Source organism: Tasmannia lanceolata, unplaced genomic scaffold, assembly GCF_043159265.1.
Source record: "Tasmannia lanceolata isolate RefF3 unplaced genomic scaffold, GAP_Taslan_0.1 ptg000020l, whole genome shotgun sequence".
In the NCBI taxonomy this organism is placed as follows: Eukaryota; Viridiplantae; Streptophyta; class Magnoliopsida; order Canellales; family Winteraceae; genus Tasmannia; species Tasmannia lanceolata.
In genome coordinates this window covers 3,341,471-3,367,440 of record NW_027518697.1, presented here as the reverse complement: position 1 = coordinate 3,367,440, position 25,970 = coordinate 3,341,471, and the positions used below count along the sequence as shown (strand labels likewise).

General features: G+C 39.2%; 2 protein-coding genes across 2 annotated transcripts; one reads left to right on the top strand and one right to left on the bottom strand.

The window, feature by feature from the left end:
* The first annotated feature begins 2,346 nt into the window (after positions 1 to 2,346).
* Positions 2,347 to 8,070, top strand: LOC143854929 (protein DETOXIFICATION 41-like). Its single transcript, XM_077365066.1, has 8 exons — positions 2,347 to 2,685; positions 5,916 to 6,460; positions 6,621 to 6,707; positions 6,839 to 6,895; positions 7,037 to 7,275; positions 7,469 to 7,587; positions 7,679 to 7,765; positions 7,860 to 8,070. Exons 1-8 carry the CDS (start codon positions 2,389 to 2,391, stop codon positions 7,929 to 7,931), a joined length of 1,503 nt encoding a protein of 500 aa, XP_077221181.1. The 5' UTR covers positions 2,347 to 2,388; the 3' UTR covers positions 7,932 to 8,070.
* Positions 8,071 to 9,675: 1,605 nt separating this feature from the next.
* On the bottom strand, positions 9,676 to 24,066 carry LOC143854208 (V-type proton ATPase subunit d1). Its single transcript, XM_077364058.1, has 10 exons — positions 23,692 to 24,066; positions 21,106 to 21,226; positions 17,757 to 17,864; positions 17,574 to 17,676; positions 17,272 to 17,352; positions 17,079 to 17,164; positions 16,910 to 16,969; positions 16,747 to 16,795; positions 11,745 to 11,879; positions 9,676 to 9,989 (listed from the first exon to the last, which is right to left on the bottom strand). The coding sequence occupies exons 1-10, from the start codon at positions 23,870 to 23,872 to the stop codon at positions 9,858 to 9,860; spliced, it is 1,056 nt and encodes a 351-aa protein (XP_077220173.1). The 5' UTR covers positions 23,873 to 24,066; the 3' UTR covers positions 9,676 to 9,857.
* Positions 24,067 to 25,970: the final 1,904 nt, after the last annotated feature.

Below are 25,970 nucleotides of genomic sequence, written 5' to 3'. Positions count from 1 at the left end.
TATGTGTTTTAAATATTTAAAGACTTGTTGAGGGGTAGCATCATAAAAGAATAAAGTGCTTAAGAGCATACAATCGATGTAACCATTTGTACTTACTTGATTGAGATTTATATTTGATTTTTAAATTTGCCATTAACAAGGATTTTTTTAATTAATTTTATGTTTGTAGTCCTTTTGGTCTTTGCCATAGGGGTACAATTGTAAATAAGTAGAAGCCTTTAGAAATAGGCAAGGATGCCATTTGTTACAAGTCTCGAGTAGATGTGTGTAAATTTCAAATGTACACATACACACACATGAGAAAAGTGTAGCTACACGTACAGCTACCTAACTTAACTACTCCGTCGGCTTAAAATACAGTAGGCCCACATTGTTTGGGAGATCCAAACCATTCATTTGATTGGCCCTCACATTGATAGGGTGTGCCCAAAAAATCAGCTCCATTGGATCATCCCAACCCTTCAAACTGTGGAGGCAAAAATGGACAGATTTGTGAAGGTTTTTACACGTCCATTTTTGCCTCTACAAATCGTAGGGTTGGGATGATCCTATAGGGCTGATTTTTGGCATACACCCTATCCATGCAAGAGCCTTCCAAATGAATGCTTTGGATCCACAAAAATGTGCCCCCCCCCCCCCCCCCCCCCCTATGGTTTGTGAGCTGCACATATAGCTTATCTGTGGTGCAGCTCCATATACTTCTCTCTCTCTCTCTCTCTCTCTCTCTCTCTCTCTCTCTCTCTCTATATATATATATATATATATATATATATATAAAGAGAGAGAGAGAGAGAGTTTATACAGTGCCCAATTGGGCATGTACAAGGGCGGGGCAACCACGATCCAACAGCAGCCCACTTGTTGAACTTTTTAAGGGGCTGCTATTGGATCAAATATCAAGGGTGGATGCCCCACCCTTGTACATGTCCGATCGGGCACCATATAATTCGTGTGTGTGTGAACTCAAGAAAACTCCATTGCAATAGACAGTAAATGAATTATAGTACAGATTTGGTCTTTTGCCACAGGTGCAAAGAGAAATTAACTCTAAAAGTGTAATTTTGTTGAGTTGAATAGAAGTTGTTCTGTTTGGCTTTCTCCATGGTGTGCGCTTTTCTTATTTGTCCATGACCCTTCAATTTCTATGTTATTGGGCGTATAGTTTAAGGTATATATCGACACATACTTTGGGTCTCTAAACATGGTTGGGTTAGATGTAAGCCTATTTGTATAAGATGTGTGCATTGTTTCTCACATCACATGAGATTCTCTCTTTCTAATTTCCTTGTTTGACTACGACTTTGATTCGGTTCATCTTTAGTATCCTGTGGGGGCCCATATTATGGGCCCCACACATGCTATGCATTGGTGTAGAAAAAATCTTCAATATAAAGAATTTTAATAAAGTTTTTTCCATGAAGAAAATGAATGAGAGAGGAAAGATTCACGTTTATTTTATATAATGTTGGGCCTCACCTATGCTATGCATAGGTGAGGCCCAACAACAATTAAATGAAACTACACCAAATGCAAGGTTTTAAGTATCTCATTACTTAGTCCGAAATAAAAGGTGGAAATCAGGAAGGATTCTTATTCTTACACGATCTTTTGCTTTGCTGATTCATAGGATCTTTTTGCTTTTCTCATTCTCGGCATTAAAACAAGAAGAAGGATCCCTTTGAATAATGGCATTGATGGTTGCCCAACTCGAAGAGTACAATCAGGTACGTCTAAAATAGAGGGGGGAAGCTCAGTGCAAGTACGAGGCCCTCTATAATAAGGTGGTGTTAACCCCACCTGAGTGTGAAACCTGACATCTTTTATCATTTTTTTCCGTAAGCTTAAAAACTCGGGTTGGGTCGGGGTCGGTTCAGGTTAGAAAAACGGTTTCATTGGGTCGGGTTGGAAATCGTGTCGGATCCTGTTCAGGTTGGGAAAAATGCTTCCTCGGGTCGGGTTGGGTTGGACTCAACCCGACCCGACCGAGTTGCACCCCTTTATATTAAGTCAATATTTAGTTCAAAGGAGGACTATAATTCAAGCGTTCATTGGAAAAAGGAACTTTAGCTCAATTGCAAGATTTAAGCATGAGTAGTTAGGGAATGAAGTCACATTTGGAGAAAAGACAGACTAAAGGGGGTAGAAATATCATTTTGGGGGAAAATATGCATATATGACCTAGCACATTTTCCGCCTGTTAGCCTCAGCTACTTTTCTCGGCTTACACAAACCGGTTGGTTAGGTGCAAGTCTAACAAGGCTAAGAAGGGTAGATATTAGTGTGCTTCATAAACCCTTCTTGTACAACTACCCTCCTATTAACCATATCACATCATAAAACTATAAAACTAGTAGGACCTTAACAGCAAGTAACACACATAGAAATAATATGGGGGAGACGATATCTGAGCCGTTGATTCTGCACGGGTCAATTGCAGGCGAGCCGTCAGATGTGGTCGAAGAGCTTCTTGAGACACAGCCGTTGCAATGCGGTTGGGTGGCTAGGACCGCCACTTGGGAGTCTAAGCTCTTATGGCTCCTGTCTGGTGCTTCGATCATTGTCTCGATTTTCAATTTCATGTTGAGTCTTGTGACACAAATGTTTGTTGGGCATCTTGGGGCTCTAGAGTTAGCAGGAGCCTCCATAGCCAATGTGGGGATTCAAGGTCTCGCATATGGGATAATGGTATGCCTCTTTCCTCTTTTCTTTTTATTTGTTTTTCTCCCAAGTCATTAGGTGCCATTGTCGAAAGAATTTTTGTTAGATATTTCCAAAATAAAGTGATTTTGAAAAATAAGTTTTAAAATCAAAAGCTTTTATTTTTAACTAAGGGGACTGTCTCGCAGCTAGGGCTGCAACTCGAGCCGGGTTTTACCCGACCCGCATCGACCCGACCCGAAAATAGCCTGGGTTGGGTTCAGGTTTCATGGGTTTCGGGTCGAGCCGGGTTTGAAGGGGCTCAACCCGACCCGACCCGAGTTACATAAGTTATAGTATGTACATTTTTTTCTATTGTTAGTTAAAAGTTAAAAGTGAAAACCCACACACCCACTGTTATTGTATGTGAGTGTAATTTTTGCTTCTATGAGTTGAGTTGATTCAAGTGTTTGATTCAGCATTGTTTGATTGTAATTACAACATTGTTTGATTCAAGTATAATGTGAGTGTAATTACATCATTGTTTGATTCAAGTGTACTCTGAGTGTAATTTCTACTTCTATGAGTTGAGTTGCCTTGCCAAACAAGAATTTTCCTTAAAAAATTGCGTCAACGTGAAAAAACCCGACCCGAGATTTATCATGGGTAGGGCCGGGTTTGGAAATCGTGGGTTTTCCGAAAAAAAACCTGACCCGACCCAACCCGAGATATTTCTCGGGTAGGGTTGGGTTCTCCAAAACCCGACCCGCCCGACCCGAGTTGCAGCCCTACTCGCAGCCAACACAATTGACTTGCTAAATCCAATGGCATTTCAGGTTGTAACGCGCGAACTTCTCACCACCATTTCTTCAACAATTTCAACCTAATATGGGCGTAAAACAGATTTTAAGACACCCATTTTACCTCAAAAGAAAGTCTTGGGGGGCGCCCTAGCTCTCTCTCTCTCTCTCTCTCTCTCTCTCTCTCTCTCTCTCTCTCTCTCTCTCTCTCTCTATTAGGACACTATAAGAAAGAGTCCACTCACATTGAATTCCAACACATTGACTTATTTCCAAACCACATAAAGGTTTTTTTTTTTTTTTTTTTTTGGTGTCTCAACCTGTTTGCCCTCAACCATTTATTAGCCTTCAAAAGTACAGGCTACACACATCATCGAATCATCTTGGTCCTAAATCACCTCCTCATTTCTAAACACCAAAATGAATAGAATTGCAATCAAACTCCGCCTACATATAAAATAGCTAAAAAATACATGGCTCTTCTTCTTCCTCTGGCTAACCCTGTAACCTTTTGCTCTGGTACCATTTTCCCGTTCTTAGGCTTTTTATAAAGCTCCCAAGTGATATTATTCTTGAGGGATTCCATCTCATTCATCATAGGTATTATCTCTCTTTTAGGCTTTACACCGCTGATAGCATCCTGAAAGTAGAAGGGCCACTCATGCCAACAACCATTGCAAAAGATGTCATATCTTCAAAACTAAACCTTTCTTTTGGTAGGTAAGCTGGGATTGAACCCCCGACCTCTCGGTCAAAGAACAAAAGATGTCATAACTTCAAAACTAAACTTAACAGGTGCAGTGTTCTACTTTATTCTACATGTGACAAGACTCCTTTGTTGCCTCAGCTGATCCTAGATGGTGCTAGCTGGTGTCTCACGGGAGAATTGCGGTGTGGTAATAACCTCAATTTACTGAACATCTGGCTCTACATTACCTAGCTCTTCCTCTGTCGTAGGTTCGTCTGCAGGAATGCTCTCATCATGATATTTCTTACTCTTGTTTCCTTTCCCCTTGTGGTTCTCATTGACTATGCCACAAATATCTCTTATATTTTCAAAATATAGTGTTTTTATCGTGAGATTTTGATCAAACAACAAAATCTCGAACTAATCCCCAGATTTTAAAAATATAGCGCTATTTTTGTTTTAATCATAAAATATCCTGATAATATCGCAATATTATCCCAATATTTTTACGGTATTTTTATTTTATATTTTTTTCTTAAATTTAATATTTTTTTATATTTTTTAAATAATTTTAATTTTACCGTTTATTTCCCGATATAAACCCAAAAAAATTAATAAAAATTAATATATCCCGAGATTTTCCCTTGCTGAGAAATTCCTGAGAACCGCATTTGTGACATAGCTCATTGAACACAAAATCTGGAAAACTCATGAGAAATTGGTGTAGTGAAATGCCACATAATTCTTTCATACTCGCAGAGTTTGTTGAATTGAATTCACTATTCTTAAATTCCAACCCGTTGTCTGTTCTCAAGAACATTACTTAATTTTCTTATCTGCTTCTCCATGTCCATACTTACTTTCCACTGCATAAATTTTGTGAATGTGTGACTTATGCTTCGTGAAATAGACCAATCCCTTCCTAGAGTAATTATCAATAAAGAAAATAAAGTAGTAACCTATACAAGTTGTCTTCTCTCTTTTCCTTCATAACAACTCTCTTTGATACTATGAGGTCCCCTATTGCCATGAAGCTGCACTCATTTCCATCTATGGTCCTCAGGAAAACTAGATTTTTCTTCAAATTCAAGATGTGTCTCACATCAGATAGTTATTACCATCCCATCAAAATCTTGATTCTAATGGTGCTTATCCCAACTGTCTTACATGCTGCATCATTTTTCATTAGAACAATTCCTTCATTAGGTTGGTGTGTGTCAAACTAATCCTCATATGGACATATGTGATAAGAACACTCTGAATCCAATATCACGGTCTCAGCTAAGTGTTTTACATACTCAGATACTAATATTAAATCGGCATCACCTTCGGAGCTCTCAACTGCAACATTATGCAACACTATCCAGATCAAAAGTTTTATCCTTATTCTTTTCCTCTAGTTCTTGATTATGCTTCATATAATCCCTATTCATATGATATGCACAGATACTCTAAGGCTATTGCTTTAGTTAGGTAGGTTGCTCTGATAGGCCTCGTTTCAACATGAACCATTTGTAGTATGTCCCACTTCATGGACGATTTAGAACCAGGGCATAACTATAGTTACAGTTGTGATGGGTGATTAATCAATTAACTGGTCCCTTGTCCCTTAATGCTCGGACTCTAGTGTTCCGATCACTAGGAAATTAATGTTGACCGCACCATATAGAGATCCTATATTACTCAGTCTACGTAACTAATCCTTGTGATTTTCTAGTCTAATCTCTTTATCATCTTTTTCTCTCTCCCATACACAATTACATTGTTCCCTTACTCTTGCTTCTTTTCAGTTGGGCATGGCTAGTGCAGTGCAGACTGTTTGTGGTCAAGCCTATGGAGGGAGAAAGTACAGTGCGCTCGGTGTCATCTGCCAAAAGGCCATGATCCTACACGTAGGAGCTGCATTTTTTCTCTCTTTCCTCTACTGGTACTCGGGCTCAGTGCTTCGAGCAATTGGGCAAGCGGACGACATAGCTGCTGAAGGCCAGATATTTGCACGTGGTCTACTCCCTCAGCTCTATGCCTTCGCCCTGAATTGCCCGATGCAGAGGTTCCTCCAGGCCCAGAACATTGTAAACCCCTTAGCTTACATAGCAGTGGGGATCTTCTTAGTACATTGCCTTCTCACATGGTTGGCTGTGTTTGTTTTGAACTATGGACTGCTTGGGGCTTCTCTTACATTGAGCTTCTCCTGGTGGCTCTTGGTAATCCTAACTGGGGCTTACATACTCCTCAGCCCTTCTTGCAAGGAAACTTGGACAGGGTTCTCTGCCAAGGCCTTTACTGGCTTATGGCCTTATCTCAAGCTAACAGTTGCATCTGCTTTTATGCTATGGTATGCTGCATCTCTCTCTCTCTCTCTCTCTCTCTCTCTCTCTCTCTCTCTCTCTCTCTCTATATATATATATATATATATATATATATATATATATATATATATATATATATATTAAGACCAAGACTAGTGTATTTTCTCCTGATCATGTTTGCTACAGCTTGGAGATATGGTACTTCCAAGGGCTTGTTCTTATATCAGGCCTCCTCTCTAATCCAGAAATCGCACTTGATTCTATTTCTATATGGTAATTATGCAAGTTCCATTTATTTTTTTAAGATCAGTATACATGACAAAATCGTCTAATAATCTTATCGTAATAATTCTCTATACTGGGTGCTCATATTTTTTCTTTTTGGCTGTTATGATACTTCTCAGCATGAATTACTTGAACTGGGATATGATGTTTATGTTGGGCCTCAGCACCGCAGCCAGGTAGGTAATTACAGCCCATTTCCATATACATTTATCCCTATGTTAGTAGAAGACTTAAGTAATTTCCTTAAGCTATATATACTTAAAACAATTCTAATTTAATTTCCATTTCTTTTACTCTTCTCTGAATTCGACTTTCAGTATTCGAGTCGGAAATGAACTTGGAGCTGCTCATCCGAGAGTCGCAAGATTATCAGTGATTGTCGTGGTCACGACTTCCATTGTCATTAGCTTAATCTTCAGCATAGTCGTTTTGATATGTCGGACGCCGTTAAGCAAGGCTTTTACTAGCAATACTGAGGTTATTAAGGCAGTCTCAAATCTAACTCCGCTGCTCTCGATCTCGGTGTTCTTGAATGGAATTCAACCTATCCTTTCAGGTGAGATGCACATTCTATGTATAGGATGCGTTGTGTGCCCTAATCTATACAATAAACGGATAATTAGCCATATATTTAGGTTGCCTGATTGGTTTTAGTGTTATTTTACCTTTTTTTTGTGGGTCTGTTATTTTTTCATCCAAGAAGAAATGCTGGTTAATGAAGATTCTGGTCGTGGGTCATGAGATTGCAGGTGTGGCCATTGGGTGTGGATGGCAAGCTCTAGTGGCCTATGTTAATCTAAGCACTTACTATATTATTGGACTCCCCATTGGATGTGTTCTTGGCTTCAAAACAAGTCTAGGAGTTGCTGTAAGCTCCCCAACAACAACCCCTCTCTCTCATCCTACATTTTTTCAGTATATTTCTTCTATCTTTGACTGCCTGGTTGGCTTCTCTCCAGGGGATATGGTGGGGGATGATTTTTGGAGTTTTTCTGCAGACTGTAACTCTCATTGTTTTGACAGTTAGGGCAAACTGGAATCAAGAGGTACTCTCATTTAACCTAGTCACTTGATCTCATTTCTCTTCATTGTTTAGTTGGATTTCACTAAATAATCACCATCGATGATTTTCTCTTGTAGGTAGATAACGCCGTTGATCGCCTGAAGAAATCTGCAGCCGAAGACAATCGAGACCTTGAGATCATTACATGAAACATTTCATGCCCTGAATTTCTTTGTTCTTCAAAATATAATGAGTTTTGTAGGCAACAATCTTTCTGTTGTCTGCTGCACAATCCAATTTTCTCCCTTGATTTTTTGCAAATTTAAAGTAACTCACAATAACTACAAAAATGGAACAACAGTTAATTTGTTACAAGCAATTTTAAATTAAAATATATTAGCACATGTTCATATGTATGGTAAAGACTGGGACAAAGCACACTTTGCATGATATCAACTAAGAAACTGGGTACTTGAAAACCATACTTGTTCGATGATCCCAACAATCCAATTGGGGGTTAGGAAAAATGAACAAGATTCAAGATTTCAGTTTTATGATTTATGATAAGATGATTAGAAACTATTTAAAAACTTGGACCTAGAAGAAAACTCGGCCAAGGTAAAAAGTAGTAGATTCGGGTGAGTCAATGAGTGACATGGCCAACGTTTTATTAACTTGTGCGAGTCAGAGCATTTGATTGAAATCGTATGGTAAAACTCGGATCCAAACAAGAGCTCAGCCAAGGTAAAATCAAGTAGACTGGAGAATCGGTGATTGAGTTGGAGAGCTTTCAAACAGTGGTTAGAAATGTTTGTTGGAGAGGTTTTCAGATAATTTCATCTACAAGGCGAGGCAGAATCACTGCATCAGTATAGAATTCAGAGAAGAATTCCTACCAAATGATCTTACCCTCTAATTTGTGCCCTTCAAATGTACAATTGGAAAAATAAAAGGTCAGCAGTCCACATTGATCTCGAAAGTCTCCACAAACCATGGGCATTCGTATCCTTATTTTAACTTAGCAAGGTCCAAAATCTCAAATGGGTAATCTGAAATTTACTAAGGTACAAAAATTCAAATGCATAATCAGAATTCCGACTGGAAGAGAAATTCTACGTTTGAGAGTAAATACCACGAAAGAGAGAAAGGGAGGGAGAGAAATTGCCCAATCATACCAAACTGCTATAACCTTTCCTTTCAGGGGATCAGTTTTCTAGAAAACAATAGAGAGATAACTTACCGAATCATACCAAACAGCTGGAACATTGCCTTTCATGCAATTACTTTTCTACAAAAGAATTTTCTGGACATCTGTTGTGCGATCCGCTGTTTCCCAATAAATTCCCATCAAGAGTATTTTTTCATTCTACAGCTATAGTGTGTGACGATTGAATAACCTTCATGAAGATTGAGCCCATTTTACGGGGCAGTGATCCAGTGTAAAACTCTCCATGTAGTGATTTACTGCCACTTCAGATCTTGATCTTACTGTAAGAAAAAAGGTGATAAAAAGTTGGCCTGATTAGACCACATAACTTGCTAAAAGGTCTAATATCATGTAAGGGTACCCCAGACCAAATGGCAACTTCCCTCCCAAGTATCCATTATATGACGAGGAAAGCATACCACAGACAATTAGGAAGGCATTATAACGTATTATTTTGTAATAAAACTGATCTACTGTTAATGCAGAAGACTTGTGTGTGTAGATTGAACTTGCTAACCTCAACTCAACTCAACTCAACTCAACTAAGCCTTTGTCCCAAACTAGTTGGGGCCGGCAATGAACTTACTAACCTAAAGATGAAAATGATAGAAAATGCTAAATCATTAAGATTGCAAAGTGTGGGCCTCAAGTTGTATATATAAATGTACTGTCTCAACCACATTAAGTTGCAACCACAATATCTACCATGGTTTTTTAGCACAACCACTGCATTTGACAGATCAAGATGCAAAATTCACTGCATTTTTAGAGATCAGAAATATTCAATCAAAACATACAGATTCTGGTACAACATGTTCTCCCCTTAAATATCCAGATTAAAAATACATTATTAGCTATGCAAGCCGCAAGTGCAAGAAAGCAGAACTGACCTTTGCACAGGTCTTCCGGGCTGAAATCAAATAAATACCTAGAATATGAATACGACGCTGTCATGAACCCTTGATTTCTGGTTCTGTGCCACACATTCGGAGATCCACATCAAGTTCCTAATCTCCTGCTCCCTCAATCTCATGTATGCAAAGAAAACCCCATAATGAAACTGCATGTTAAAAAAATGTTCCGTTGTCAAATCAAGAGCGCAAAAGAGAAAGAAACGGTTTTTCACATCATTGTAATCCAGCAGATCCACTCTAGTAGTTATGTTATAATCAGAGCTTTCTAGAGTGGTTAGATACTAATATATGCTTTTACCAGTGGCACGGACAAACCAGCTATTTTTATGTCTCCATAGAGACCTTAGCACATTATGCCACAAAAAACCTGCACTAACCTTACAATGTGGGCATCTTATCTATAAGGAGGCAAATTTATGACTCGTGGCGTCTGAGCCAAGGTTGCCAGAGCGGGAAGCGATGGCTCTCAGGAAGGTGGGAAGCGGGAAGCGTAAGGGTTGGAGAATTTTTTTTAATAGTTAAGTATTTAAAAAAAAAATTAAAAAATAAAAAATTACTAAAAAGTATAACAAATAGACGTATGTCTGGTACTAGGTTGAGGATCCACGTAAGCTTGTCTTCCCGTCACCACTGATTGAAAGCGAGTCCGAAGTTGTTTAACCCAGCCGGTTTAGCAAGAAAGGGAACTCCATTGCCTTTCCATTCCAATTCCGGTATCAGAATCGGAAGAATGCCTGACACGAACTGTTAAAAAAAGAACTTCCTTAAAGAGAAAAGAGTCTGGTGAACGAATACCCCCAAACCCCATATGCAACGAATCGCCTGCGATATATGAACTAAAGCTTTTTTAAAAAAATACTTTTTATTAAAAGATCCAACATTTACTTAAAAGAAAATCACTATCAGCTGAAATGCTTGTGTTGACCAATCTGTTAACCATTTGCCTTGCAAGAAGAAAAAAAATTTGAAACCAAATTATGAGATTTTTTTTACCAGACTTTTGAGATTTAATAGTATTTGGACATAAAAGAATTTATGAATTTTTAAAATTGGAAAAATACCCATCGTTTGGAAGTTAAGATTTTGACCCGACCCATTTTTTTCAAATTTTGTACTAAAACTAGAAAGTTGACTTTTATCCTTTTAGATTTGGGTCTTGAAACTATTTTTAATAGATTCAAATGGGGGTTATTCCCTTATTTAGATGTAAATATTAAGAACTTTTTTTCTTTTTTTTTTTGAATGCTTGTAAATCTTAAGAGCTTAAATGACTTTACATGTAAATACTAAGAAGAGGAAGAGAAGAGGACTAGCAAGAGATAAGGAGGGTAGATAGGAAACACGCTTCCCATAGAGTAGGATACGCGTTTCCCATAGAGTGGGAATCGAATTTCCCATAGAGCGGGAATCGTGAAGATTCCGTTTCCGAATCGATTTTTGGGGAATCGAGATTCCCCATTTTTTTAAAAAAATTCCCTCTTCCTTGGTCTGAACCAAGGAAGCAGGATTCTTCCCTGGGAGCCTTCGATTCCCGCTTTCGATTCCCGTTTCGATTCCCGCTCTAGCAAGCTTGGTCTGAACTACCTATTTTAGTGGTAGGTACCGAAAAGTTTATTGAGAAAGAACATCATAAACTACAATAAGGTGGGTGCGCGTGGGTTGGGTTGTTGTTGTTGTTGTGTGTGTGTGTGGGTGGGGGGGGGGAGGGGTGTTGAGCTGCTAAGAATGATATTTTGACACTGAATAAAATCATCATGAACTCACAGCTCTAATTAACATACTCAAAAGATCATGAAACACATTCTACAACTCACATCTCATACAATCGAGTGTGATGATCAGTTTCTACCTCCTAAGCAAAGATTTGGAAACTTTATATCAGATATATCATACATACATACCTGCTGCTCAAATGCCAAACAAAGCCTTTTCACCTCCTCCTCATAGAAAGCCTTGTCCAGCATCTGGCTCTCTCCATAGGATATCTTGGCAAAAATAGACTGATATGGGGGATATTTCTCCATGGCACCTCGAACCTACAACATCCATTAGAAGGAGCAGTTACTTCAGCAATAGACACAGGCACGACGACATAAACAAGTGTGAGGCAATTAAAATAACAGGATAAATCTTAACGACAATATCCAAAAAGTATGAATCCGGAGAAGAGAAAAAAAGGAACAGAAAAGACAAGCAAAGCATAACCCACTTAGCCCAGAACAAACTTTTCAAATATATAAGACTGAGGACACATATAGCATCAAGCTCTGTGCTCTTTTGGTTATAATATGAGAATAGGAACGCTAACATTGTTGGTTAAATTCCAGCTTATCACAAATTAAAGGTCACGGAAAAAAAAAGGTGCATTCCTGACTGCCCTCAAAATTTCACCTAGCACTATGTGAGGCACCCGGTTTTGAAGATAGAGTCAAAAAGTGGTGGGAGGAACTAAGGGTGATTGGGTGGAAAGCCTTTATATTGAATTAAAAATTGAAGCTGGCAAAAATAAGAGTAGCACAAGACAGAGGAGGAAGAAAAGCGATTTAGAAAAGGGCAAGTGTTGCATGAAATGAAACCATATGGACAAAGACGAGGAGGTCCACCATCTGACACAGGAAAAATTGGAGAGAATGTCTCTGAAGCTGGAGTACGGACAATCGCGAAGACTAGAAGAAATAAGTTGGAGACAAATATCTTGGGCCATTTGGCTTAAAGAAGGCGATAAAATACCAAATACTTCCACATGATTGCAAGAGCTCGAAGGCAAATTAACTCCATTAGCTCTTTGAGTGTAGGAGATGTCCAGATAGAGGACAAGGAAAGAATAAAAAATTTATTTATCGATTGAGCTGTATTTGTCAGAAGAAGAGTGGAGGCCGAGGATGAATTGACTTCCACACAAAAGAATCTGTCATGAGCAGTGAGAGTGGCTAGAGAAGGTTTTTACAGAGGATGAAGAGTGGCTAGCAATCCAGAGCATAAAAAAGGATAAGGCGCATGGTCCCGATGGTTATCATGTGGCCTTCTATCAAAGGTACTGGGATCTCACTATGAACGAGGTACTGGAATTCATAAATGAGTTCCATCAAAGAGGGAGATTGGGGAAAAAGATCAATACCACTTTCATCACACTAGTTCAAAAAAAGGAAGGTGCATAGGAGTTGAAGGACTTCTGACCAATTAGCTTGGTGCATAGCATGTACAAAATATTGGCCAAGGTTCTATCTAGGAGAGTTAAGGTAGTGATGGGGAATATTATTTCAAAATTTCAAGGCATTTTTGTCTCGGAAAGACATATTCAAGATGGAGTTCTTATTGCGAATGAGGTATTTGACACAAATAAGAGGGATGCCAAATGGGGAATTATGAACGTATAGCCACATCTTCATTCTCAATTCCTGGGAGGACCAATGGGTTTTTTTTAGGAAGCTCAAGAGTTATAAGGCAAGGGGATCCTATATCGCCCTATTTATTCATCATGGCTGCAGAAGCATAAAGCATGTTAATGTTAAAGGCGGAAGATTAGGCTTCATTAGATGCTTGAAACCTAGCAGGAATGAACACCCAGTGTCTCACCTTCACTTTACAGATGTCACACTAATTTTCTTGGAGGGAAAGAAGTTTGTAAGAAACTTGAAAAGAATCTTTACATGGATTGAGTTGGTGTCCGGCCTAAAGATAAACTTGCAAAAAGCTCTCGCAGGAATAAACATGCAGGCAGAGGAAGCAAGGGAGTTTGCACATATCCTTGGGTGCAAAAAATAGAACTTGCCGATTACGTGCCTGGGCCTTCCCTTGGGTATCAAATACCAAAAGTGGCACTTTGGGATCCGGTTGTCGAAAGAATGGAGAGAAAGTTAGCCTCATAGAAGAAACACTACCTATCGTTTACTGGAAGAATAACGTTGACAAAGGTGGCGCTATCCAACTTGCCAGTTTATTTCTTGTACCTGTATAGAATTCCGACGAAGGTATCAAAAAGGATTGAAAAGTTACAAAGGGATTTTCTAAGGGGAGGGGAAGGAAAGAAAAAGCCTAAACATTTGATGAATTGGAAATATGGTGGTTTGCAGACTAAAGAAATATGGTGGAGTGGGAATTGGAAACATTAAATTAAGAAATAAGGCGCACTTGGGAAAGTGGCTATGGGGGCATGGAGAAGAGAAGAGTGCAATATGGCACCAAATTATAGAGGACAAGTATGGGTACGGGTGGGGTGGGCTGGGGTGGGTGAGAAAGTAGTAATCCTAGTTTGGAAAAAGGCTCAGGAGCATGGAAGTCAGTGTGTGAGTCCAGGTGGGATTACGAGCCCTTAGTTAGGTTCAGAGTGGGGAGAGGTGATGAGACAAGGTTTTTGGTAGACCTTTGGCTAGGAAGTCCAAGTTGTGCCATGCATTTCCGAGCCTATCTCTGTTTGTACTTTTCTCTACATGTTGGCGTCACTTCCTAGGCCAGATTCCAAGTGTGCAAAAGTGTTGCAATCCCGAGCTCCACTTAGGGTAACCGCTTAAGCTTGGTCGGTAGCAAAAAAGAAAGTTAACAAGTCTGATAAATTGAAAAGAAGAAAAGTACGGCTTGCAAGTTGGTGTGTTCAGTGCAAAAGGAATGAAGAATCATAGGAACATCTATTGGTACATTGCCCCTTCTCGTACCGCTTATGGATGAGCACTATTAAAAGTTTTGGAGTCTCGTAGTCATTCCAAGGCTCGATAAAAGACATCTTCTTGGACTGGGGTTGGTGCCCGTTTGACGAGTTGGGCCGAGCAATGTGGGAGCTACCGAGCTAGTACCTTTTGCAATGATGTTGCATATTTGTAAAGAAAGGAATAACTGGATCTTAAAGGAGAAAGAGAAAAGCTGGAACAAGATTGCACTAAATATCAAGATGGATCTTCTACAATGTAGTATTTGCAAAGAGTCTGCAAGTTACAGTGTCGGGGAAATCCTTAGAAATTGGAAAGTGGTAATGCATGAAAATGAGGAAAAAGGGAAATAGCCCCAAGGTGAACATCTCCTCCCCTCGGTTGGGTAAAATTAAATTTTGATGGCAGCTCTAAAGGAAATCTAGGTATGGCGGGCATAGTTAGGCTTTTCAGGGACTCAACTGGGCGAAAACTACTTTCTTATTCATGACCAGCATGTGTGTGTGTGTGAGAAAGAGAGGCAAATGAGGTAGAAGCAAGGGTGTTGCTATGGGGCTTGAAGTGGTTTGCATCCAATGGATCCAACCCTTTGATCATAGAAGGCTATTCAACCAATGTTATATCATGCATTGTTTTAAATTTCGGCCGAAATCCGAAATTTCGGAATTTTCAGATTTCAGTTTGGATTTCGGCCAAAATTTGGTCATTTTGACCAAATTTTAAAAATTTCCTCCGAATGACCGAAATTTGAAAAAAAAAAAAAAACGGTTTTGGTCACCGAAACCGAAATTTAAATCCATGAAATCATGGCCACGCACAAATCAGTCAGACCTTGGAAGATCGCGGGAGTAATTGATGAAATCCAAGAAATTGTCGAGTGGATCTCATCGAAAGTTCAGCATAGAAGTTGCTCGGCGAATAAGGAGGCAGACACGTTGGCTAAGGATGGAGCAGGCAGGGACAATATTGTGCTCCAATCAGATGATAACAAAAGCTTGATGTCAGTAATCTATTTGGGACTATTTTCTCACGGGCTCTTTCAGAGACAGGGCTGTCTTAACTATCTTTGTGGCTCTGAATCAAAGAAAGTTGCTCTTGTTTCTCAGCATTTCTGACCCATCTCTGTTTGGTCAGCTTGAATCATTCGGTATTTTGGTCGGTATGATAGCAGCTGTAATGTGAGTTTCGTAATGGGGATATGCGGTTATGGGTATGCTGTTTTAGCATTGCACTAGTGGGACGTCTGGTCACCGTTGTTGTATCTCTCTGGCAGCTATTAATAAAGTGTTTTGTTACCTCTCAAAAAAAAAAATCCTTACCTTCTTCAAAATGATAAATAGGTTTGCACGTGTTAGATGAATTCCAAAATAGGGTTGGCGGTGTTAATGTTTCCTATCATCATGTTAGGCGATAGGCTAGCTAGGGAGGGTAAGGGAGAGTATATCGAGAGAGAGAGAGAGAGAGAGAGAGAGAGAGAGAGGGAGGATGTGGAACTGTTTGACTTCCTTCCTCCATAGCCCTTTTCCTTTTCTTCACCCCATGTTGGGGCTTTTCTTTTGTATTTCTGTGTTGTTTTCTGTTGTGCTCTTTGTTTGGACCGCCTTGGTCCCTTCTCTTTTCTAATAAAAGTTCTACCATTCAAAAAAAAAAGGGAGGTTTGCACGTGTTAGAACAGTTGGCAACTTAAATATTAGGCATTTTGTTTAATAACAGATAAAATACAACAGACATTGCAGAAAACACCACCCATCACTCGAACACACTATTTTAAATGTATCATCAAGCTATATTTAGAGAAATGAGGTCAAAACCAGCGTTAATCTTTTCATGTTCGTGATCTTCCCACGAGTTACGCCGTGATATTATAGTCTCTCAGTTTAAACAAAAAGTCCACATTTAACCCTTGTAAAGCACAAGAGAGAGACTTACCATTTCGAAAATTTGCGGACATAATTTTCATTTTGAAGGGTCATGAATATATCCCTAAAGTTAATCTTCAACTTTCTTACATTCAAAACGAACTATCCCCCAGTTTAACCACACAAAAAAATGAACTATCCACAATTAACAGAATCTCACATAACTGCAGTAACAATTAGAAGGAGCTTCCATCTAGTTTAGGTTAACATTGGATCACAGCTATCTGCAGATGATTTCTTCAAAGAAGGGTAGTTCCTTTCAAATAATGAATATCCTAGAAATGTAAGAAGAACTTGATAGCCTTCAAAGTTCAACTTTGAACTCCTCTAGGGTAACTTACCTGATCAATGTCCTCACATACAGCAAGTTCCTCATGGCCATAGGGATACCTGTGAATCACAAATATGCCATCTATGAGAAAAACCTGGAAACCAAACTGGGCAACATCTAGAGATAAACAAGCAAGAGGGATGATATTAGGAGGGGCAATATTAGAAGCTTACAGTAAACCAAAACTAGAGTAAAGCTTCCGACGATCATCTCGTGTGAGTTCGGTGCCAATGCTGCACAAAGTAAACCAGGAAAGGAGTAAAATTACATTGTCCACAGAAGAAGCCCAGCCTCTGTGGCCAAATGGCTGAAAGTGGCAGTTCATTTTCCATAGTAAGTCACCTGTTTATTGTAATATTGACCGCCCTTCTATCAGCTTCAAAGGCTAGGAGGTCAGACATGATTTCAGCCGTTGCACCACCTAGTTTCTATTCAAAAAATAGTTTTAGATCCAGAGAACAGCAATTGTGTGTGTGTCTGAGAGAGTGAGAGAGAGAAAGAGGGGGGGGGGGGGGGGAGAAGTTACTACACATACCTTGCAGAACTTATAAAAATCCTCAAGGTATGCCTTGTAAAGTGTGTTCCTCATAATTTCAATATTCATGTCATCCAAGTCCTACATAAAGTGCAAATCAGGAATAACTAAGAAAAGAATACTCATAAAGAAAATCCCCTTCATTCCTGGAAATTATTTACCAAACATAATGAAATTGCATAACACCTTGGTGCTTACTTAAAGTGAAGAAAGCCAAGTAAATAAAATTACGAAGTAATTTTGACAAGATAGGAATTGAAAGAAAACTGCAAAGTAATTCTGAAGAAATCCCAAATAAGTACCTCAGAAGTAATACATTCTGAGAAATATGGTGCCAATGGTGTGTCAACAAGCACCAATCTGTAAAGCTCGCGCATATTCTGAGCGACTGCGAGGGTAGCAATACTGAGAAAAAGAAAGTACAAGGTTAATGGTCTTACCAACAGCTAAAACATCAAAGCATGACAGAAAGTAAGAGATGGTACCTGTCAAACATGCCCAAAGGATGGCATTTCTCTAACAATTCCTGAACATCTCTCTCGTGCAGGGTGCCAGTAACAATAAGGACAACATTGTCAATCATGTGACCGTACCTGAAAGAAACCAAGAGATAATTAGGGCTTTCCAAAGTCTAAAAAGGAGGGCAACAAATAATTTAATTTTCCCTAATTCTACAAACGTGGCACAATCAAAGTTCGGATTCTAATCTCTCTTCTTTTTAGGTGGGAATCCATCTGCAAACCAAAGTCGTTGGCGATTTGAGTATTTGTAGTCTCAAGGCTATCAATATTCAATAAAGATCACTTGCCTAGGTGGTTGTGGAGATTTGGAGAGGAACATGTCATCTTTGGAGGGAGGTGATTGCTGAAAAATATGGCACTATCTCTAGTGGGTGGGAGCCTTTGGACACGTACAAACTTCAGGGAGATCGCTTGTTCCCTTGGTATATTTAGAACTGGCAAAAGATATAAAGTATGTTCGGGGTCTTGTGTTCACTTTTGGAACAACCTATGATGTGAGGATAGACCTTTGAGGTTTCAGTTCCCTGTCCTGTTTAGGATTGGCGGCCTTAATGTCTTGGCTAGAGTTGGTGTCTCTTAGAAGCATGGAGGCTGCTTAGAGAGTTTGGATTTGGAATCCCGGCGGCGTGTTCCCGGTTAGATCCTTCTTCTTGCAAATGCAGCATCCTCCTTTGCCAATATCATCGGCTAGGCATGCCTGGAGAAGATTATATGGTGTGTGCTTTTTAATGGATCATTTGCCTTGAGAAGATTTTAACAGTGGACCATCTTCATAACTGGGGCAGAGATATTTCTTTCTACTGCATGCAACTTTGCGGCTCAAAGGAGTCAATCAATCACTTATTGATCCACTATAACTTTGCGATGGTTATTTGTTGGAGTTCATTTTGTTTATCGCTTCGGGGTGCTATGGGTGTTGCCTGGCCATATTGCAGATTTATTTGAGGCTTGGTCTTTAGCCCCTTAGCCCACAGAAAGGCGAAGGTTGTGGTATTTTGTTGTCCTGGCTGTATTGTGGACGATCTAGAAGGAAAGGAATCGCAGGATCTTTAGAGGTTCAAACATGAAAGTTAGGCAAGTTCAGCATCAGATCTTCTCTATCATTATTCAGTGGGCGGCAACCATCCCAGGTTTGAGTGATTCAATGACTTCTTGTGGTATTCGAAGGATGCAATTAGGCATAGCACATTCACTTTCCCGACGCTCCCCTCATTGGGTCCCTTTGCCACTGGGATTCTTCAAATTTTGATGGTTCGATACTAGGGAACCTAGGCCCTGCGGTATTGGTGGTTTCTTATGTAGTGTTGAATACATGGTGAGGTTGTCCTATTCTAGGCAATTTGGGGTTGCTAACTCAAATAACGTGGAAATCATTGCTTTGTTGCAAGCCTTCTCTTCTTGATTCCTTGATTGTTGAAGGGGATTCCCTCAGCGATATCAAGTGGATTGAGAAGAAAAAAATCGAAGGGTTACCCATGGCGGTTTGCGGATGAGATAGAGTAAATTCTGGATACGATCGAGGGTCATCCCATATCTTTCCAGCATACTTTCCACTCTGCAAATCGCGAGGTAGACACTTTGACTTAAAGCGGTGTTGGGAGATCTAACCTCGTGGTCATTGACTTCCTCTTTGAAGTTGCATTGTATTTATTTCTAGTCTCTCTTTGTATTGCTTGTTTTTTACTTTCTTCCCAGACCATCTTGGTATAGGTTGTTGTTTTTGGATTGATTCTATACATTTTCACCATTAAAAAAACCCTCTTTTTTTAGTGATAACAAAAACTTCATTATAAGACAACAATAAAAAATAGCAGGGGACGAGAAGGCTCCAATAACAAGCAGCAACCAAAAGCTCTATGAGAAAGCTTAAAACAGAAAAAAGAAAAGAAAAAGAAAGAACTACAGATAGTTTCCAAAGTCAAATAATTTCTCCTACCAACAAACTCCAAAATTCTTTTCTTCACCGGACCCAATTAATTATAGAAAATGGTATCCAGGACCTTCCCAACCAAAAAAATGTGTCCTATGAAATCGTCTCACTTTTTACGATCAAATGATTGTGTATGAGGCCACCTTCCATAAGAGTCTACTTTACTGCCAAAAGGAGCAATCACCCGACCGAGAGAAGGTAATGATCTTACCACCCATTGCATAGCAAAGCTATTGAGGAGAGGTGCGCATCCCAAGTGTCGGGTGTCAACCTTCAACGAATGAAAATGTGGCACGTCAATTATTCCACTTCCATGCGTGAGATGTATCAATTAACATGCTAAAATCTCTTCTTTTTGGTCCTATGTTACAAGTATTCATCTTTTTTAGGAGGGTTTTTCAACAAAAGGCTTCAATTCATGGGGGAACTGAGGCACCTCCAGACTTTAGCTGGGGGGAAGCCCAAACACCAGATGCTGAGATAATGGCAGAGAGAAGACTTAACCAAATTTCCTTCAACAGATTGAATCCGCTTAGCAGCCACAAAGGTAGAAAAAATACAAAAACGAAGACAACCTTAACAGACACCTAGACTCATATCTTAAAATTCCTCCTAAATACCCCTTCACATATCACTTCGTCCCCCTATTGTTGCCACTCAACCTACCATCAGTTCGTCCTCTCCTCTACCGCGGCAATATGGTGATGTGTCTGTTTCAATGAACTCCTCACCTAACGTCCTCCTACTCTGCCATGGGCCCATTGGCTAGGCCTCACAGTCAACCCCAACGTATTTCTTATAGGGATCTGAATGCCCAGCTCTCTAGCCCCTCCCAAGCTCCAACTAATAGCAACCCTGAATCCCCTTTCCACGAGTGAAACCTCATTTGTCATCCCTGAGGTCACACCCAACCCGATCAATCCACAAAAACAACCGACAAGAAGAACCGATGTCTCTCGATACACTTCTTCTAGCACCTCTACAATACTAAGCATACCCTCATCAATCTGATCATGACCCTCTAAAGGAAACCCACCTACGAAATCAGTCGACAAGTATGGACATTCTTCTCTCGTCCCTCACATCCATTGCATAGCATATATTTTCGACCATTCGGTTGATAGTCGAGGGCGGTGTGATCATCACCTTTAACTCGATCCTCAGTCTCGCAAACCCGCTAACTGCCTTGGATGTGGGATCAATCTCAAGAAATACCCCCCGACCATTTACATAGGGTGATGAGGGTTTTGATAACCACCCACGTAAGGGTATATCGAACAATCAGATGCAAAAATATAATCTTACAAATTTAGCTCAATGCTAAATATTAAAATTAAATAAACACAGATACGGTGTATAGAGATAAGTTGAAGTGGCACTTACGTAATATACTCTAAAAAGGTTGATAATGGCTCTGTGGCTTGGCATAACATGTGCTTATACTCATCGACTAGTTTAAGAGTGCATTTCTCCACAATTGTAGTTGTATGCAGTGGAGAAGGCTCTGCAAGCAGCTCATAACTACATTATCAACTGTTCAGATACAAATCCAATATGTATAAACAAGCCAAACCCAAGAAATCAAAAGCAGCAATATTCGATATGTAGGAAGAGGGAGTCAACTGTCCAAATGTTTCTACATGGAATCCTATACAAAACACACAGCATAACCTAATCATTGAGTAATAGGCATTTGAGCTAGTACAATTTCAAGATTCTGTAGCACTAGTGGTTTGACTTGCTATTTGAGATTCATTCTGGTTAACAGGCAATATAGGAAATGTGATTGCCATCATAACATTTTTAAGGTACTATGAAATGTTCATCTCATCTAGTGTGAGCTCGCATTTTATGCTGGAAAATCATTGCAATGGGGTTTCTCCAGCATGCATCCGTGCAATTGCTAATAGATTTCACGCTGTTATCAGATTTTGGTTAAGATATTCATCATTGTGAGCAGTTCGACGTCCAAATTCAAAGGAACTTTGGTTTGATGGATAAGCATGTTGACCAACCAAAGTTTTAATAAGAATATAGCTGAACTCATTTTGGCATCGTATGGGGAAAAATCATGTCCTCTCATCAGCAAAAACAGCCAGCCAGTCCAATCAAACATATGGGCAGCAATCAACCGGGACATGGATGACATTTTGGGCATTACCTTGCCAAAAATACCATGATACATCCATCCAAATTGCACACAACTATTCCAAAACTGAAAAAATGGGTTGTACGTAGGCGGCCCCCCAATGCGCGAGGCTCCCGCCATTGCGGGGTATGGGGAGAGCTAGATGTACGCAGCCTTACCCTTGCTTTGCAGAGAGGCTGTTTCCGTGACTCGAACCCATGACCACCGGGTCACAATGGAGCAACCTTACTGTTGCGCCAAGGCTCGCCCTCTGTTATGCGTAGTAAAACTAAAAAGAAAAAAGAAAAAAGAGAGAGAACATTTTTATTAAAAACAGGTGTTGCCAGAAATTAGGTGCAGAGCCAGAGAGGGAGGGGAGTGGGAGTATTGGGTTGGAAAGGTCAACCGCAAATACTGATCTAGAAAAGCACGTGATTGGATCGAGTTGCCTCTTCTAGCAAGAGTGTTCAAAGCAATAATGCCCGAGCTTCAAGAACAAAAGAGATTGATGGTGGTATCAGAGTCGAGCACATTTAGGGGCCGTTTGGATGTCAATATTTTAAAATCTTGGATTTCTTCAAAATCCTGATGGGTGACAAAAGAAGAAGGGGACTGTCTGTTGTTTTCTGATTTCACGCCCTTCTTTTCATAGCGTGAGAAAGTAGGTGATCATGCCGTGTTTCCAGGTTTTAGAAATCTCAGGATGGGGGAGAGATTTATAAAACCTGGATTTCTAACTTAAAATCCAGGATAATGGATTGTAAAATCCAGAATTTTACACCGCCTTCAAACTAAAACCTGGATTCTAAAATCCAGGTATCCAAACAGCCCCTTAATATAAATTATCTTAGCAAAGAATTTTTACCACTAAAAAAAAATTATCTTAGAAATGAGGGCCACGAAGCTTCCGTTGGCATCTACTGAGGCCTAATACAGGGAAATCCTCTCTTCCCATACTCTTTTAGCCCCCATTAAAATAAATTGTTGGCATTATTTTTAAGAGGCTGCTAGAATGTTGCCATTTGGGTGGTGTCCAAGTCAGGACAAGGCGGTCCTGTTAACAAGCAATTTCCAGTTTGGGAACAACATGGTGATCTCCATTGATGAGACGGAAGACAAACCCAAACATCTGAATGCCCTCTTCAGCCTAATTTGGGTCATATCTCTACCAATGTATCAATGTCAGTTAGCTCATAGCAAGCTTATAATTCCATCTAAAGTTTGGGCTAACGGGCACTCATGCATAGTATAACCACTGAAGCACTAACTGGGATTTGGACAAAATTCAATGACAATGAGACCAATAATTAGTCTTCCTATGAAAAAAATAGAAAAAGAAAAAAATGGCAAAAAACTAAATCAGAATTAACTGAAAATACACCAGATCAGGAAACACTCTGCCCAGAGAAATCAATGTAAACAGTGCCATTAATTCTAATAATTGGAATTATATAATAATGCAAATTCAACTCCAGTTCGACAGGAAATGAAATCCAAGAAAACTGTAAACACCTAAAAATTTAAAACTAAAATTTCTACAAGTAAATAATTTAAAATCTATCATCTATCCAATACTCATAGATCACATTTATGCTACACTTCGCCTCGAGTATTTATAAAAAATATTGATCTACCATCTACATATCACACACTGAGTTGAATTAAACTAAAATTTTGTTATTTACGCCCCTTAAATCCCATAATCTTCAAAAATATCACCTTTTTGTATTTTTATTGATGTCAAAAAAATTATCAAATCGAAAGATTAGTAATAGCAAAAAGATGAATACAAATCATAAACAGAATCGATTAATTATAGAGATGAGATTGGATTGAGAGACCGTTTTGGAGGTATGTGCCGTATTCAGTTGCGGAGAGATGCATTTTGATGTCATCTAGGGTTTCGCACTGGCAAAGATTGTTGTAATCTGCAGCGGTGAGTAGGCCAGATCTGTGCCCTCGCACGATTGCTTCTAGGTATCCCCCATGTATGTTGAACGTCATTGCTTCGAATCCGTACATCTTAGGGTTTCAATTCCAGATCAGATTGAGAGTCGAACAAAAAACCACGAATTTCAAAAGATCACGATCAGAGCCTCACCTCCCTTTGTAATTAGGATAAGTTTCTTGCCTCTGAAATGCCATAATGGGTGTTAGCGGATCCGAATCGGATCCTACCCGAACCCGTCGGCTTCAACCCAAAAAATGCTTGTGTTTGAGTCGGGTCGTATTCCGGTTCGGGTTGATGAAGTTGAACCTCAGTCGGAATGGGTTCGGGTTCGGGTTGACCTGACCCATGTCAAAACCCGACCTTTTTTTCAAAAAAAAAAAAAAAAAAAACTATTTTCCTAATTTCTTTATTCATAACGTAAAAAAACTTAAGGGGAAAGATATCACTGTAACTGGGTCATTTTGACCCCGACCAGAATTGAGAAATCAGGTTGGGTTCAGGTTGAGATATTAATGTTTTGAGTTGGGTCGGGTTGGGTCTTCATCAGATTGAGAATCGAGTCAGGTCGGATTTGGGTTGACGGTTTAGAATTTCGGGTTGGTTTCAACCCAAACTGGCCCAAGTTGCACCCACTAATTCATTTTATGTTCATATCAAAATAAGATCTTCAATGACAAATCTTAAGTTATTTTTAGCGTTAGGGGCTCAATTCATTTCGAATCTGAAGAATTTTGGAGATTTTCACTAATCTTGGATGTATTTACAAGAGGATATGTGTGCTTATATAGAACACATACAAGATAAACATAGAAAGAAATAAACATAACCAAGGCAAGATATAATTCTAGAAATCCTACCTACTAAGATTAGCCTAATTACTAATTTAAGCCAGCTACATAATCTAGCCAGGTTACCCCATTCAACCCACTTGCCTAATCTAGCACCATGGTGCTCCAACAGTGTCAATTCAACATAATTTGACTATGAGATCTCACATATTCTAACATGCCCCCTCAAACGTATGTGGATTCAAAAAACAACGTACGTTTTTACAAAAAAATAGCATATGTGATCGTCCATCGTAGTTTCCCAAGTCTTTCCTCTCATAACATTATAATTTTACAAAAAATTAGCATATCCTGTCTACTATAAATAACGTATCTATGTAGGTTATTTAGTCAAACCAATTCCTTATATGCGACCAATCTAAACTTATACTGAAGTAAAATAATACTTGTAAACAAAGGAATTAATTTGAAATTCACACAAGCATCTAGCTTCTATGGTTAAGGCCATGTTCGTTTGAGATTATGATAACCGATGGTGAGCTCCCAAACTGATTATTGGACTCAAAGTACATTATTTTGAGTCCAATAATCAGTTCAGGGAGTCCAATTAATTTTGAGTGCAAATAATTTTGACTCAAAATTAATGTAGTTTGAGTCCAAATAATTTTGACTCAAAATTAATGTAGTTTGAGTCCAATAACCAGTTTGGGAGCTCACCATCGGTTGTCATAATCTCAAACGAACATGCCCGAAGCTAATACTTAATTGATTATGGCTTAGGGTTAAGGGAAGAGCCGAAAGGGAATAAAAAATGAGAGAGATAATCAACTTGAGACTTAATTCACTCAAAAGAAGCAAAATTGATTTTGACTAGGGACTTTATTAGATGAAAATGTCCCTTCATAATCAATCCTTCATTTACAAAATAAATGGCATTTTTTTATACACTTGACAATACCCAATCAAATCCATGGTTTAAAATTTCAACCGAAATCGAAATTCATCGAAATTAAGAATTTCGGTTTGAAATTTCGTTTTACTGCCATTTTTTTAATAAAAAAAAAATTGCTACAAAATTTCGGAATTTTGGTCCGAAATTTCGAAATTTCAAACCTAAATTCCAATGCTTAATACCAAATTTCAGACCGAAATTTTGGTTTTCTGTGGGGTTCGAAACGGTTACCGAAACCGAAATTTTAAACCATGATCAAATCTAGCTCGCGACGGATTATGTGTCAAAGTTTGGGTATGATCCGACACGGTTTCAGACCTTATGAATGATCAAGCTACTATGCCCAAGTCTCACACATTAATTTCAAATCCTATGGACCCATCAGACCAACCGGGTCGATTGACACCTCTGGGCCATACAGTAAATGGA

Excerpts from the sequence above, each read along its gene's own strand:
- LOC143854208 (XM_077364058.1), bottom strand. The coding sequence starts at position 23,872 with ATGTACGGATTCGAAGCAATGACGTTCAACATACATGGGGGATACCTA. Across the intron at positions 21,227-23,691 it reads CGGCACATACCTCCAAAACG|AGCCTTCTCCACTGCATACA; the intron begins GTCTCTCAATCC and ends AGCTGCTTGCAG. Across the intron at positions 9,990-11,744 it reads GTTTGGCATTTGAGCAGCAG|TTTCATTATGGGGTTTTCTT; the intron begins GTATGTATGTAT and ends TTTAACATGCAG.
- LOC143854929 (XM_077365066.1), top strand. The coding sequence starts at position 2,389 with ATGGGGGAGACGATATCTGAGCCGTTGATTCTGCACGGGTCAATTGCA. Across the intron at positions 6,708-6,838 it reads CTTGATTCTATTTCTATATG|CATGAATTACTTGAACTGGG; the intron begins GTAATTATGCAA and ends GATACTTCTCAG. Across the intron at positions 7,766-7,859 it reads GGGCAAACTGGAATCAAGAG|GTAGATAACGCCGTTGATCG; the intron begins GTACTCTCATTT and ends TTTCTCTTGTAG.